General features: G+C 42.0%; 1 protein-coding gene across 5 annotated transcripts in view; it reads left to right on the top strand.

The window, feature by feature from the left end:
- LOC106570545 (collagen alpha-1(XVI) chain) overlaps positions 1-14,051 on the top strand; it is a 167,111-nt gene that overhangs the window by 49,999 nt on the left and 103,061 nt on the right. For all 5 annotated transcript variants that reach the window (XM_045694919.1, XM_045694921.1, XM_045694920.1 and 2 more), the window contains 13 exons: positions 967-1,011; positions 1,208-1,303; positions 2,398-2,436; positions 2,625-2,669; positions 4,209-4,244; positions 4,812-4,934; positions 5,143-5,178; positions 9,024-9,185; positions 9,660-9,704; positions 9,882-9,917; positions 10,124-10,177; positions 10,299-10,349; positions 10,468-10,611. In XM_045694919.1, coding sequence (XP_045550875.1) covers positions 967-1,011; positions 1,208-1,303; positions 2,398-2,436; positions 2,625-2,669; positions 4,209-4,244; positions 4,812-4,934; positions 5,143-5,178; positions 9,024-9,185; positions 9,660-9,704; positions 9,882-9,917; positions 10,124-10,177; positions 10,299-10,349; positions 10,468-10,611 — 912 coding nt within the window. The remainder of the gene's footprint in view (positions 1-966; positions 1,012-1,207; positions 1,304-2,397; positions 2,437-2,624; positions 2,670-4,208; positions 4,245-4,811; positions 4,935-5,142; positions 5,179-9,023; positions 9,186-9,659; positions 9,705-9,881; positions 9,918-10,123; positions 10,178-10,298; positions 10,350-10,467; positions 10,612-14,051) is intronic.

Here is a 14,051-nt window from a genome sequence, read left to right as displayed (position 1 = left end):
TACTACTGCTGCTGCTGCTGCTACTACTGCTGCTGCTTCTTCTACTACTACTACTACTACTACTACTGCTGCTACTACTATTGCTACTAATGCTGCTACTGCTACTGCTAATACTGCTACTACTGCTACTGCTACTACTACTACTGCTGCTACTGCTACTACTGCTACTGCTACTAGTACTGCTACTACTACTAGTAGTACTACTACTACTGCTACTACTACTGCTACTACTACTGCTACTACAACAGCTGCTACTGCTAATAGTACTGCTACTACTACAACTGCTACTGCTAATACTACTACTACTACTTGAATGTTGTAGCTATCCCATTAACAATCACCCATATCAGCAAACTTATTTAATTTTACATTTCTCTAGTGGGGCCTATAGGTTTTTTATTGAGCAAAATGGACACAATAAGGGGTTGTTTTGGTCGGTGTCGATCATTTTCAGTTTATTGTCCCATCTCTAGTCCATGTGTTTGATGCCATTCCTTGTACTCTGTTCTGGAAATTATTAGGAGCCGTCCTCCTCTCAGCAGCCTCCACTGGTGTTTGTGTGTGTGCTCTCTCAGGTTAAGATATCCTGTAGGCAGAGGTGTTAATACTGTTTAATTAGAGCTGAGTGATATCTACAGCCAGGTGTAGGATGGGGAGGCAGACATTCCACAATCAAATCAAATCACATTGTATATTTCACATGCGACGAAAACAACAGTGAAATGCTTACTTACAAGCCCTTAACCAACAATGCTTAAATAAAAATTAAGTGTTAACTAAAAAATGGATGAGTAAAAAATAGAAAATAAAATTAACAAATAATTAAACAGCAGCAGTAAAATGACAATATCTGTTGGAATTGAGAGAAATCTGTGGGATCGATACCTGCTACAAAACAGGTGACCCAACCTTCTTCTGGCCACATCGCACACTGATGATGTCACTATGGTTTGTGTGTGTCTACAGGGTCGAGCTGGATCCATCTGTGTGGTGGGACCCAAGGGACAGAAGGTGAGAGCTACTCTTTTCTTAATGTAGAACTATTTAAATACAGTATGGTTACTTCCATTGTATGTACACTGTACTTTCCTATCTACATGTACTGTAAACACATGGTGTTAGTGACACTCGAAATCCAACTTTCATTTTCTGTTTCATGTCAATTTGAACTATTTGAACTTTAACCTTTAGTAACTTGTTTTCCCAGGGTACCTCTGGAAAAGTGGGGCCCGAGGGACTAGCAGGAGAACCGGGAAACCCCGGACTTCCAGGATTTCCAGGAATTGGAAAACCAGGCCTACCAGTGAGTAGTGTCTGCCCTGGAATTCTGTCCCATCTATCTGTGCCATCCTCTGGTCAGGAGTCAGAGTGCTGTTTTAATAACTCTCCTGCCTCCCAGTTGTCTGATGCTTTATGCACTGGGCAGGGTGGGGCTGGGTTTGGCAGGTAAAGGCCGGCTATATGGACGCAGCTTTTGTGCCATGAAGAATCTTAGAGCAGACACTGTGTGTTAGCTTTGACTAGAGCCTAAAAGCATCTGAAAGGTGAAATCGACAATCGAAACTTCACTTCAAATTCTTTAATACCTTGATGTACACAGGAGAACACACACAGGGATTATAATGACAGAGTATTTTAAACCCCAAGGTTTAGGTGGAGGTCCTAGAGAGTTCCTCCTTTGATTGTCACATAAGACTGCTACTTGATTGGTTAATATAGAACGGTGGGTAGGCCGTATGCAAAATATAAATGACGTTTGTACATAGACAGGAGAAGATTAATCATGTCTGGAAAATGTATTATAGAAACAAAGCAATCTTGCAGCTGTCTGACCATAGGCAGGTTAAACCATGGGATTTGTCGAATAAAATGAAAGTACGTTTGTAGCTGCTTGATAAGCCTGGTTGCTTCCTCAGCCTGGTTATTAGTTGGTTGTCATAGGTCATAGGCATTAGTTACACAATTAATATAGGTCACTGACAATTATGGTTCAGCTTAAGAAAGCCTGTTTTCTGTCTGTCTGCCCGTTTGTCCTTGAATCTCTTGGCGAGCTGTGAATGAGTGTGGCTCACTCAGTGGCTTGTGTTTCTGAGAGAGAGAGAAAATCCTCTGCATTAGTTATTAGTAACTTTCCCAACAATATCACTCTGTATGCAGAAGGGATTATGATATTAAGACAACCTTATAGATATAGAAAATGTATAAATTCACCTCTAACACATCTTAGTGCAGACATAGTGTGTTACCCTTGACTGAAACCAAGAAGCTTCTTAGAGCAGACCCTGTGTGTGAGTGCCTCTGTTCTTGTTTGGCTCTGGTAGACAGAGAAAGTGAGAGACAGTTAGAGAGGGGGATAGTTGCTCAGCTCTCTTTTTTTGTGTTTTGTTTTGTTCCTAGGGCACCCCAGGAGGACCACCTGGATCGGATGGAGAAAAGGTAAAAAATATCTGCGTTATTATTTTAAATCCAATTAAATTCTACTTCGAAACTTTGAAGGCTGCAGTATATGAAGTATGCATTGTTTGATAATAACACATCCCACAACAATGTACATTTCTGTAATGTTACAACTGTTACAACTGTTGTTATGGTTACTACATCTTGTTCCTCTCTTCCTGTCCCAGGGGGATTCTGGGACACCAGGGAAAGATGGAGAGCCAGGAGATCCTGTGAGTACAGGATGCGTACAGGAACTGTTTTGTTTTTTAGTCAGTTAGTCGTGTTAGTCATGTTAGGCAGTTGGTCAGGTTAGTCATGTTAGTCAGTTGGTCAGGTTAGTCAGATAGTCAGATAGTTGTGTTAGTCATGTTAGTCAGTTGGTCAGGTTAGTCATGTTAGTCAGTTGGTCAGGTTAGTCAGATAGTCATGTTAGTCAGCTAGTCACGTTAGTCAGCTAGTCACGTTAGTCAGCTAGTCATGTTAGTCAGCTAGTCATGTTATTTATGTTAGTCAGCTAGTCATGTTAGTCAGTTGGTCAGGTTAGTCATGTTAGTCAGTTGGTCAGGTTAGTCATGTTAGTCAGTTGGTCAGGTTAGTCATGTTAGTCAGTTGGTCATGTTAGTCATGTTAGTCAGCTAGTCATGTTAGTCAGTTGGTCAGGTTAGTCATGTTAGTCAGCTAGTCACGTTAGTCAGCTAGTCACGTTAGTCAGCTAGTCACGTTAGTCAGCTAGTCATGTTATTTATGTTAGTCAGCTAGTCATGTTAGTCAGCTGGTCAGGTCAGTCATGTTAGTCAGTTGGTCATGTTAGTCATGTTAGTCAGTTGGTCAGGTTAGTCAGTTGGTCATGTTAGTCATGTTAGTCAGCTAGTCATGTTAGTCAGTTGGTCAGGTTAGTCATGTTAGTCAGTTGGTCATGTTAGTCAGTTGGTCATGTTAGTCAGTTGGTCAGGTTAGTCATGTTAGTCAGCTAGTCATGTTAGTCAGTTGGTCAGGTTAGTCAGTTGGTCATGTTAGTCAGCTAGTCATGTTATTTATGTTAGTCAGCTAGTCATGTTAGTCAGTTGGTCAGGTTAGTCATGTTATTAATGTTAGTCAGCTAGTCATGTTAGTCAGTTGGTCAGGTTAGTCATGTTAGTCAGCTAGTCATGTTAGTCAGTTGGTCAGGTTAGTCAGTTGGTCATGTTAGTCAGCTAGTCATGTTATTTATGTTAGTCAGCTAGTCATGTTAGTCAGTTGGTCAGGTTAGTCATGTTAGTCAGTTGGTCAGGTTAGTCAGTTGGTCAGGTTAGTCAGTTGGTCATGTTAGTCAGCTAGTCATGTTAGTCAGTTGGTCAGGTTAGTCAGTTGGTCATGTTAGTCAGCTAGTCATGTTATTTATGTTAGTCAGCTAGTCATGTTAGTCAGTTGGTCAGGTTAGTCATGTTAGTCAGTTGGTCAGGTTAGTCATGTTAGTCAGTTGGTCAGGTTAGTCATGTTAGTCAGTTGGTCAGGTTAGTCATGTTAGTCAGTTGGTCAGGTTAGTCATGTTAGTCAGTTGGTCAGGTTAGTCATGTTAGTCAGATAGTCATGTTAGTCAGCTAGTCACGTTAGTCAGCTAGCCATGTTAGTCAGGTTAGTCGTGCTAGTTATGTTAGTAAGTTAGTAATGTTAGTCATGTTAGTTGTGTTAGTCCATTAGTCATGTTAGCCAGTCATGTTAGTCAGCGTGTCATTTGAAACATCATCATTATCATGCTCTACTATAATGTATCGCTATTGTGTTTTCAGGGTCCTAGGGGTCCTGGTGGCGGTAAAGGAGATAAGGTGACTTAACCCTGTGTCCCAGCTTGAATTATCTTGATTTTCTCTCTAAATATCTGTATATAATTGACTTGTCGGTGTGTGTATCTATACTTCTCTAGATATGTGGGTTTGTGTTTCTACATCTGTGACTGTGTTTCTACATCTGTGACTGTTTGTGTTTCTACATCTGTGACTGTTTGTGTTTCTACATCTGTGACTGTTTGTGTTTCTACATCTGTGACTGTTTGTGTTTCTACATCTGTGACTGTTTTTGTTTCTACATCTGTGACTGTTTGCGTTTCTACATCTGTGACTGTTTGCGTTTCTACATCTGTGACTGTTTGTGTTTCTACATCTGTGGGTTGGTTCCTACATCTGTGGGTTTGTGTTCCTACATCTGTGGGTTTATGTTTCTACATCTGTGGGTTTGTGACTCTACATTTGTGGGTTTGTGACTCTACATTTGTGGGTTTGTGACCCTACATTTGTGGGTTTGTGTTCCTACATCTGTGGGTTTGTGTTTCTACACCTGTGGGTTTGTGTCTCTACATCTCTGACTCTCTTTTACTCTGTGTGTCTGTCTCACAGGGTGACCCATGTGAGTTGTGTCCCGTCCTGTCTGGAGACCTGGGCAACACTGTAGCCCTCCATGGGAAGACGGGGCCCAAAGGAGAGCCTGGGGTACCTGGGATAGGAGACCCTGGCCTCCCGGTGAGACATATAGCACCCCTAACTCTTAACCTTTGACCCTTTAAAGGTGCACTCTGCAAGATGTGCATATAGCGATATATGTTTAATAAGTCATCAAGGAATTCAGAAATGCTCATTTAAAGCTAGAAATATTTATTATCTCATCTTCTCTTCTCTCCTCCCTCCTTCTCTCCTCCCTCCTTCTCATCTCCTGTTTTCTATTCATCAGGGTCTTCAAGGATCAGATGGGAAGGCGGGAGAGAAGGTACAGGGTTCCTTTATATCTCATGTTTCATTCATGTGCTTTGAGAATGGGATACGTACAGCCTCTAACTCAACTGTGTACACACACGCACACACACTCATATACTGTAGGTGCATACACATCAGTATACCAAGGGTGGCAGTTAACCTAGCGGTTCAGAGCGGTGGGCCAGTAACTGAAAGGTTGCTGGTTTGAATCCCGCACCGACTAGGTGAAAAGGTGTTCTGGATAAGAACGTCTGCTAAATGACTAAAATGGAAATGTACACACACACATACGTACAGTGCCGTCGGAAAGTATTCAGACCCCTTGCCTTTTTCCACATTTTGTTACATTACAGCCTTACTCTAAAATGTATTAAATTGTTTTTTTTCCTCATCAATCTACACACAATACCCCATAATGACAAAGCAAAAACAGGTTTATAGAAATGTTTGCTAATTTGTTAAAAATAAAAAAGGGAAATATTACATTTACATAAGTATTCAGATCCTTTACTCAGTACTTTGTTGACACCCCTCTGACAGAGATTACAGCATCGAGTCTTCTTGGGTATGATGCTACAAGCTTGGCACACCTGTATTTGGGGAGTTTCTCCCATTCTTCTCTGCAGATCCTCTCAAGCTCTATCAGGTTGGATGGGGAACCTTGCTGCACAGATATTTTAAGGTGTCTCCATAGATGTTCGATTGGGTTCAAGTCCGGGCTTTGGCTGGGCCGCTCAATGACATTCAGAGACTTGTCCCGAAGCCACTCCTGTGTTGTCTTGGCTGTGTGTTTAGGGTCATTGTCCTGTTGGAAGGGGAACCTTCGCCACAGTCTGAGGCCCTGAGCGCTCTGGAGCAGGATTTCATCAAGGATCTCTCTGTACTTTCCTCCATTCATCTTTGCCTCGATCCTGACTAGTCTCCCAGGCCCTGCTGCTGAAAAACATCCCCACAGCAAGATGCTGCCACCACTATGCTTCACCATAGGGATTTTGGCAGGTTTCCTCCAGACGTGACACTTGGCATTCAGGCCAAAGTGTTCAATCTTGGTTTCATCAGACCAGAGAGTCTTGTTTCTCATGGTCTGAGAGTCTTTAGGTGCCTTTTGGCAAACTACAAATGGGCTATCACATGCCTTTTCCTGAGGAGTGGCTTCCGTCTGGCCACTCTACTATAATGGCCTGATTGGTGGAGTGCTGCAGAGACAGTTGTCCTTCTGGAAGGTTCTCCCATCTCCACAGAGGAACTCCGGAACTCTGTCAGAGTGACCATTTAGTTCTTGGTCACCTTCCTGACCAAGGCCCTTCTCCCCCGATTGCTCAGTTTTGCCACTGTGTTCTTGGGGATCTTCAATGCTGCAGACATGTTTTGATACCCTTCCCCAGATCTGTGCCTCGACACAATCCTATCTCGGATCTCTACGGACAATTCCTTCGACCTCATGGCTTGGTTTTTGCTCTGTTAACTGTGGGACCTTATGTAGACAGGTGTGTGACTTTCCAAATCATGTTCAATCAATTGAATTTACCACAGGTAGACTCCAATCAAGTTGTAGAAACATCTCAAGGGCAGTCAATGGAAACAGGATGCACCTGAGCTCAATTTCAAAGCTCATAGCGAAGGGTCTGAATACTTATGTAAATAAGGTATTTCTGTTTTTATATTTGATAAATTTGCAATAAATTCCAACAAAAATTGTTTTCGCTTTGTCATTATGGGGTATTGTGTGTAGATTGATGATGATTTTTTTTGTAAAATTTAATCAATTTTAGAATAAAGCTGTAACGTGTCTGAATACGTTCTGGAAACACTGTGTATACAGACAAACAAGTGCTTTCAAGGTTCCTCACACACACACCACGCTGTGCCTGTAACCACATACTGTAATTGTTTAGCAGCCTTCCCTATCCTAAACCACAGATCATGTAGTGACATGACAATTGTATTGTGGCCAGCGTCTCCTCTATGGCTGAATAACTGATCTGTTAGGGACAAAACATTAGACATAGTTGACTAACTGATATGTTAGGGAAACCACATTAGACAAAGTTGAATAAATGATCTGTTAGGGACACCACATTAGACAAAGTTGACCAACTGATCTGTTCGTGACACCACATTAGACAAAGTTGACCAACTGATCTGTTAGGGACACCACATTAGATATAGTTGAATAAATAATCTTTAAGGACACCACATTAGATATAGTTGAATAAATGATATGTTATGGACACCACATTAGATATAGTTAACTAACAGATCTGTTAGGGACACCACATTAGATATAGTTGAATAAATTATCTGTTATGGACACCACCTTAGATATAGTTGAATAAATGATATGTTAGGGACACCACATTAGATATAGTTGAATAAATGATCTGTTAGGGATGCTACTTTAGATATAGTTATTTAACTGATCTGTTAGGGACACCACATTAGATATAGTCGTCAAACTGATCCATCAGGGACACCACATTAGAATAACTGATCTGTTAGGGACACCACATTAGATATACTTGATTATCTGATCTGTTAGGGATGCTACTTTAGATATAGTTATTTAACTGATCTGTTAGGGACACCACATCAGATTAACTGATCTGTTAGGGACACCACATTAGATATAGTCGTCAAACTGATCCGTCAGGGACACCACATTAGAATAACTGATCTGTTAGCGGCACCACATTAGATATAGTTGATTTTCTGATCTGTTAGGAACACTAAATTAGATATAGTTGATTATCTGATCTGTTAGGGACACCACACTATATATAGTTGACTATCTGATCTGTTAGGGACACCACATTAGAATAACTGATCTGTTAGGGACACCACATTAGATATAGTTGATTATCTGATCTGTTAGGGACACTACATTAGATATAGTTGACTAACTGATCTGTTAGGGACACCACATGAGATTAACTGATCTGTTAGGGACACCACATTAGATATGTTTGACTGACTGAAATGTTAGGGACACCACATTTAACTAACGGATCTGTTTGGACACAACATTAGACTAACTGATCTGTTTGGACACCGCATTAGACTAACTGATCTGTTTGGACTCAACAAAAGACTAACTGATCGATTTGGACACCACATTAAATTGATCTGTTTGGACACCACATTAGACAAACTGATCTGTTTGGAAACTACATTAGATATAGTTGAGTAACTGAACTGTTAGGGAAACCACATTAGATATAGTTGACTAACTGATCTGTTTGGACACCACATTAGACTAACTGATCTGTTTGGACAACACATTAAACTGATCTGTGTGAACACCACATTAGATGAAATGATCTGTTTGGACACCACATTAGACTAAGTGATCTGTTTTGACACAACAAAAGACTAAGTGATCTGTTTGAACAACACATTACACTGATGTGTGTGGACACCACTTTAGACTAACTGATCAATTTGGACACCATATTAAAGTGATCTGTTTGGACACCATATTAGACTAACTGATCTGTTTTGTCACCACATTAAAGTGATTTGTTTGGACACCACATTATACTAACTGGTCTGTTTGACATCACATTAGACTAACTGATCTGTTAGGGTCACCACATTAGATATAGTTGATTAACTGATCTGTTTGGGCACCACATTAGACTAACTGATCTGTTTGGACACCACATTAAAGTGATCTGTTTGGACACCACATTAGACTGATCTGTTTGGACACAACGTTGAACTGATCTGTGAGAGACACCACATTAAACTGATCTGTTTGGACACCACTTTAGACGCTACACCTTAAAGGAAGCATGCCTATTAGTGGGTGTTATCACTAATCTGACTCCCTGTTATGATGTGTGTCTGTGTGCTTGGCAGGGAGAGGTGGGATCGGATGGGGTCAAAGGGGAAAAGGGTGATGCATGTGCTGTGTGCCCCACCCTGGGTGAAATACCTGGTGCCAACATGGTTGCTATGAAACAAACTCTGACACTCAAAGGAGAGAAAGGAGAACCTGGGCTGGGACAGAAGGGAGAACAGGTGAATGTGTGTTTTTTGGAAATGAATGTGTAAGTGTGTGTTCTGTTGTGTTGTCTTGTGTGGGCCACAGGAGGGTGGTGGCACCTTCATTGTGGAGTTCCTGGCCTTGTGGAAATGGCTGGACGGAATAGGTGGAATGGCTTCAAATACATCAAACACATAGTTTCCAGGTGTTTGATGCCATTCCTTTTGCTCCTTTCCGGCCATTATTATGACCCATCCTCCCCTCAGCAGCCTCCTGTGGTGTGCGTGTGTGTGTGTGTGTGTGTGTGTGTGTGTGTGTGTGTGTGTGTGTGTGTGTGTGTGTGTGTGTGTGTGTGTGTGTGTGTGTGTGTGTGTGTGTGTGTGTGTGTGTGTGTGTGTGTGTGTGTGTGTGTGTGTGTGTGTGTGTGTTTGTTTGTTTGTACCTGTGTTGTTCCTGTTTCTGTGTATCTGACCCGGAAGTAACTCCTCCACTCTGTTGGTGCTTTACAGGGGGAGGCTGGACTCGTTGGCCTGGCAGGGCTAAGAGGGGAAAAGGTGTGTACTGAGTAAGGTTCCAAGTAGGACACCGGAGTTTTGACATAGTGCAGAGACTGATGGAATAAATGTGTTTATGTATCTTACCCATTAAAACGACTCTATTACTAGAATGTTGATTTAGTTCAAAAGCAATTTGTACAGTTCTGTTGACATTACAGTTTATCTTGTTTCCAGGGTAACGCTGGTGGCAAAGGAGCTGACGGTAAAACGGTGAGTGTAGACTACCATTAAGAGTGATTTCACTAGACTCTTTTCCGTGGCTGATAGTTTTATCAACATACTTTATATTCATAGTTGTCACCCGTTATGATAAAATACTTTCCAGAAATTACTGATGCAGAAATGATTTCAGTTGGCAGTTGCGATGCTCTTTGGAGATAAAGTGATGACATGTACTCTAACTATTTATCTGTTAGGGCAAAACTGGACCCAGAGGACTTAGTGGCAAGGATGGACTGAAGGGAATAAAGGTGAGAGATGGAGATAAGACACTACATCTAATACTGGCTGATGTCACCATGTTGTGTTATGTTGTGTTAGAGTGTGTAATGTTGTGTTGTGTTATATTGTGTCATTTCATTATTTTGACAGGGAGATGCAGGGATTCCTGGTCTGGGAACTCCAGGTCCTAAGGGCGAGAAGGTGAAGTGTGTGTGCGTGCATGTCTACACATGAAAGTATGGCTATCCGTGTGTCTACACAGGTGTGTGCGAGAGTTTTGCCACCCGTCCTAACCCAGTGTGTCTCCCGTCTACCCCAGGGTGCGTCATGTGAGGTGTGCCAGTCTTCTCCCTCAGAGGTGGGCAGTGGGACGTCCATTGTCAAGGTGCTAGCAGGTACGCCAGGTGAACCTGGCCTTCCAGGGCCTCCCGGGCTTCCAGGAGTGGGCGCCGATGGCAAACAGGTGAGACCACTCTACCTGACAGCAAGAGAGTTGCAACGGGCTTCTCTGCTTGCTTCGTTAACCAGGTTTGTCATAAGTTTGACGATGCTTGTTTAACATGACCAAGCCAACAACATACACATGGGTCTGTCGAACCTACCAAAAACACCAATCTGAACGTAGTTCAGTGTATACAGTGGTTCCTCCTTTACAAGTTGCGTCATATTGCAGCACACCTTGCGTGCTGCCGCAGAATTCTGTGGCACGTCATTTAATTCTCAGCCATTTTTTCTGTTACTGCAAGTTATTGCTAGTTTGACCACCAGAGGGCATCTTTGAGAAGCATTTGAAAGTATTCCGTATAGGCATTACCAGAGAATTGAAAACCTTTTTTGTAATAACATAGTATATGGGATTGATTTTAAGAAATTTGGCTTACCGGTAATTAATTTGATTAATAGTATGGTGTTTCTATTCAGAGAAAATCGAAAAACGAAACCCTCAGGGTTTCCGTTAGGATGGAATGGAAAATATGGCGCTGTACAACATGACGGTCGTGAGTAGGCTACAAGATTGGAGGATTCTTAATTGTTTGCCTTCATTAGACAACTTCCAATATTTCTGTAAATCAGGGATATTTATTCCCATAGTAATTCATTATGGATCCAGAACTAAATCAACATCTGCATTTTGAAAGGGTATTTTTTATCATTATTTTATTAACGAAATGTGTTTATTTGTTTATTTGGCTACTGTGCAGTCTACAATACATACTGTAGTAAACATGGGAAAGTGCCTAATTCCTTACATCAGGGAGAGCAGGCCATGTCTGTACTACAGAAGGGGGGCGTAACAATAATGGACCGCACCATGGTGAACAAAGGGCACATATATACAAATACAATCAGTGGGAATAGGGGCCAGGTGTGCGCTATGAAAGTTCCAGAGGGATCCGTGACAGTACTCCCCCCCCCCCAAAGCGCTGCACAAGCAGCGCAATGACACCGGTCTCGAGGACAATCACAGGAACGCAGTGCGGGTCGATCAGGACCCAATGCAGCAGCCAAAGTAGCGTGGTTGTTGGACGGGCCAGTTTCTGCTGCCGAAGTTGCGTCGGACGGACCAGTAGTAGTGGCGTCGAACGGACCGGTTATGGTGGCGTCGGACGGGCCAGTTGTGGCTGCTGAAGTAGCGTTGTCGGACGACCCAGTTGTGGCTGCCTAAGTTGCGGCGGCGCCGGACGGACCAGTCGCAGGGTCATCGGACGGGCCATTCCCGCTGTCTCCTTTAATGGTCTATTATTCTGTCATGTCGGTATAAATGGTCGGGAGACAGGCACAGGAATGCGTAATAGGGTTTTTTATTTACCCAAATTACATCGTGCCATATACAGGCACGAGGACAAAGACCAAACAAACACTATACAAAACACAGGGTTGAGACCCAAACAAAAGAGCGAGGAGTACCTAGAATAAATACACAATTGCACAATGATTATCACACGGGACGAGACGCGTAATCTTCTGCACAAAACACGTGGCACGAAAGCCAAAACAACACAACACACGACCAATGGACATTGGAACAATAATCGACAGCCCAGTGGAAACCAAAGGGCACATTTATACAAGTACTAATCAGTGGGAACAGGGGACAGGTGTGCATAATGAAAGTTCCGGAGAGATCTGTGACACGTGCAGACTTTTTTCTTTAAATTATTGTTTTATGTAGGATGCTACATTTTTGACCAGTTGCAATTGTAAGTAGGCCTAATAAAAAAAAATCCTACTTCCATTAGGCTGTTCAGCCTCATAGCCTACCTCAGCCAGTTAAATTATTTTATATAGGTCTAGGCTCCGAAGAAATAGACTCCAATTAAGCCCTCTTGTTGTTTGTAAAGTCAAATTCAAAAGGCACTCACACATCTGAGCTATCTTTTTTCCAGGTGCATGGCAACAGCCGGATAAGATGAGGAAAAAGAGGAGGAACCCGCACACTGCTCTTGATCGTGTCATTGATCTTTAATAAGCTTTACGTATCGGCCTCACGGCCTTCGTCAGAGCTTTTGTGAGTTTTTTAAATTAGCACCCTTATGTAGACCTAGCCCCACCCACATCCGTTCTACGCATCGAAAGGAGTTGGAGGCGAAGGAAAAACAAATAAGTGCTACCCAATATAACAATATGCATTTCATAAATATTCAAATAAAGTGTGTACATAAAACGTATTAAACATGTCTGTAAAACCACAATGAGGACATCGACCTACCAAGCCAGTTTTCATAAATCATTGGGTACAGTGTAAGAAAAATGTCAGAGTTTTCTGAAATAGGGGCGTAATTCATGTTCAAATTTACAACAAAACATACATAGGCATTTCATCATTAAGACCTTTAGGAAATAATGTCTGGAGGGTTGTCACGACTTCCGCCGAAGTCGGCTCCTCTCCTTGTTCAGGCGGCGTTCGGCGATTGACGTCACTGTCTTTCTAGCCATCGCCGCTCCATTTCTCATATTTCCATTTGTTTTGTCTTGTTCCATACACACCTGGTTTTCATTCCATAATCACACTGCATGTATTTATTCCTCTGTTCCCCTCCATGTCTTTGTGTGTAATTGTTTATTGTTATGTGGGTATCGTCAGGCGCTATACTTTTGTTAAGTTCCGTGTTTTTGGCACGCTTATGTTGTCATTTCTTGACCGGAATTAAAGTGCGCCTATTTACTACCTTCTGATCTCCTGCACCTGACTTCGCATCCGTACACACCCCTGACAATGGTGAAAATTCCAAAACATTCTCTTTTACTCAGAGTATTATTTATATCACCTCCCTGTCTGATATCTTAACTTTCTCTATGACACAAAATCTGAAGGTAGAAATGTCATGTTTTTGTTCATTAAAATGTACTGCGACTGGATAATCCCTGTCTTTTCTCCTAATTAAACTTTTATGTTCACTGATTCTCTGTTTGAGAGAACAAGAGGTTTTACCTACATAACACAGCCCACATGGATATTTAATAATGTAGATAACATGGGTGGTGGAGCATGTAATAATGTCATTTATTTGGAACCGTTTTCCTGTGTGTGGGTGGCAGAAATATTCACACATCATATTGTTGCACTGTGCACATCCTCTGCTTTTATAGCTACCATTTGGAAGAGGGCGTAAAAGAGCCTAGCTGATTTTCATTTGTGGCTGGCAGTTGGCATGGACCAATTTATCGCGTAAATATAACATGCCTGTGTTTTTTGACCGTATCGCCTACTTTTCGTGAGTTCAAAGTATATGTAGTTGGGAACATTACAGAGTGTTCTTTAGCCTTAGCGGGTCTTTTTTGTAGCAGTTCATCTCGTGTTTTCCCCCAATGGCAAATGAAGTGCTTCATCCACACATTGTGGAGAATAGCCTCTTCTTAGAAACCTATTGCGCATCTCCGCTGCTTTTTCTAGATAGTCCT

Source organism: Salmo salar, chromosome ssa14 (genome assembly GCF_905237065.1).
Source record: "Salmo salar chromosome ssa14, Ssal_v3.1, whole genome shotgun sequence".
Taxonomy (NCBI): domain Eukaryota; kingdom Metazoa; phylum Chordata; class Actinopteri; order Salmoniformes; family Salmonidae; genus Salmo; species Salmo salar.
This window is presented reverse-complemented; position numbering and strand designations above follow the sequence as displayed.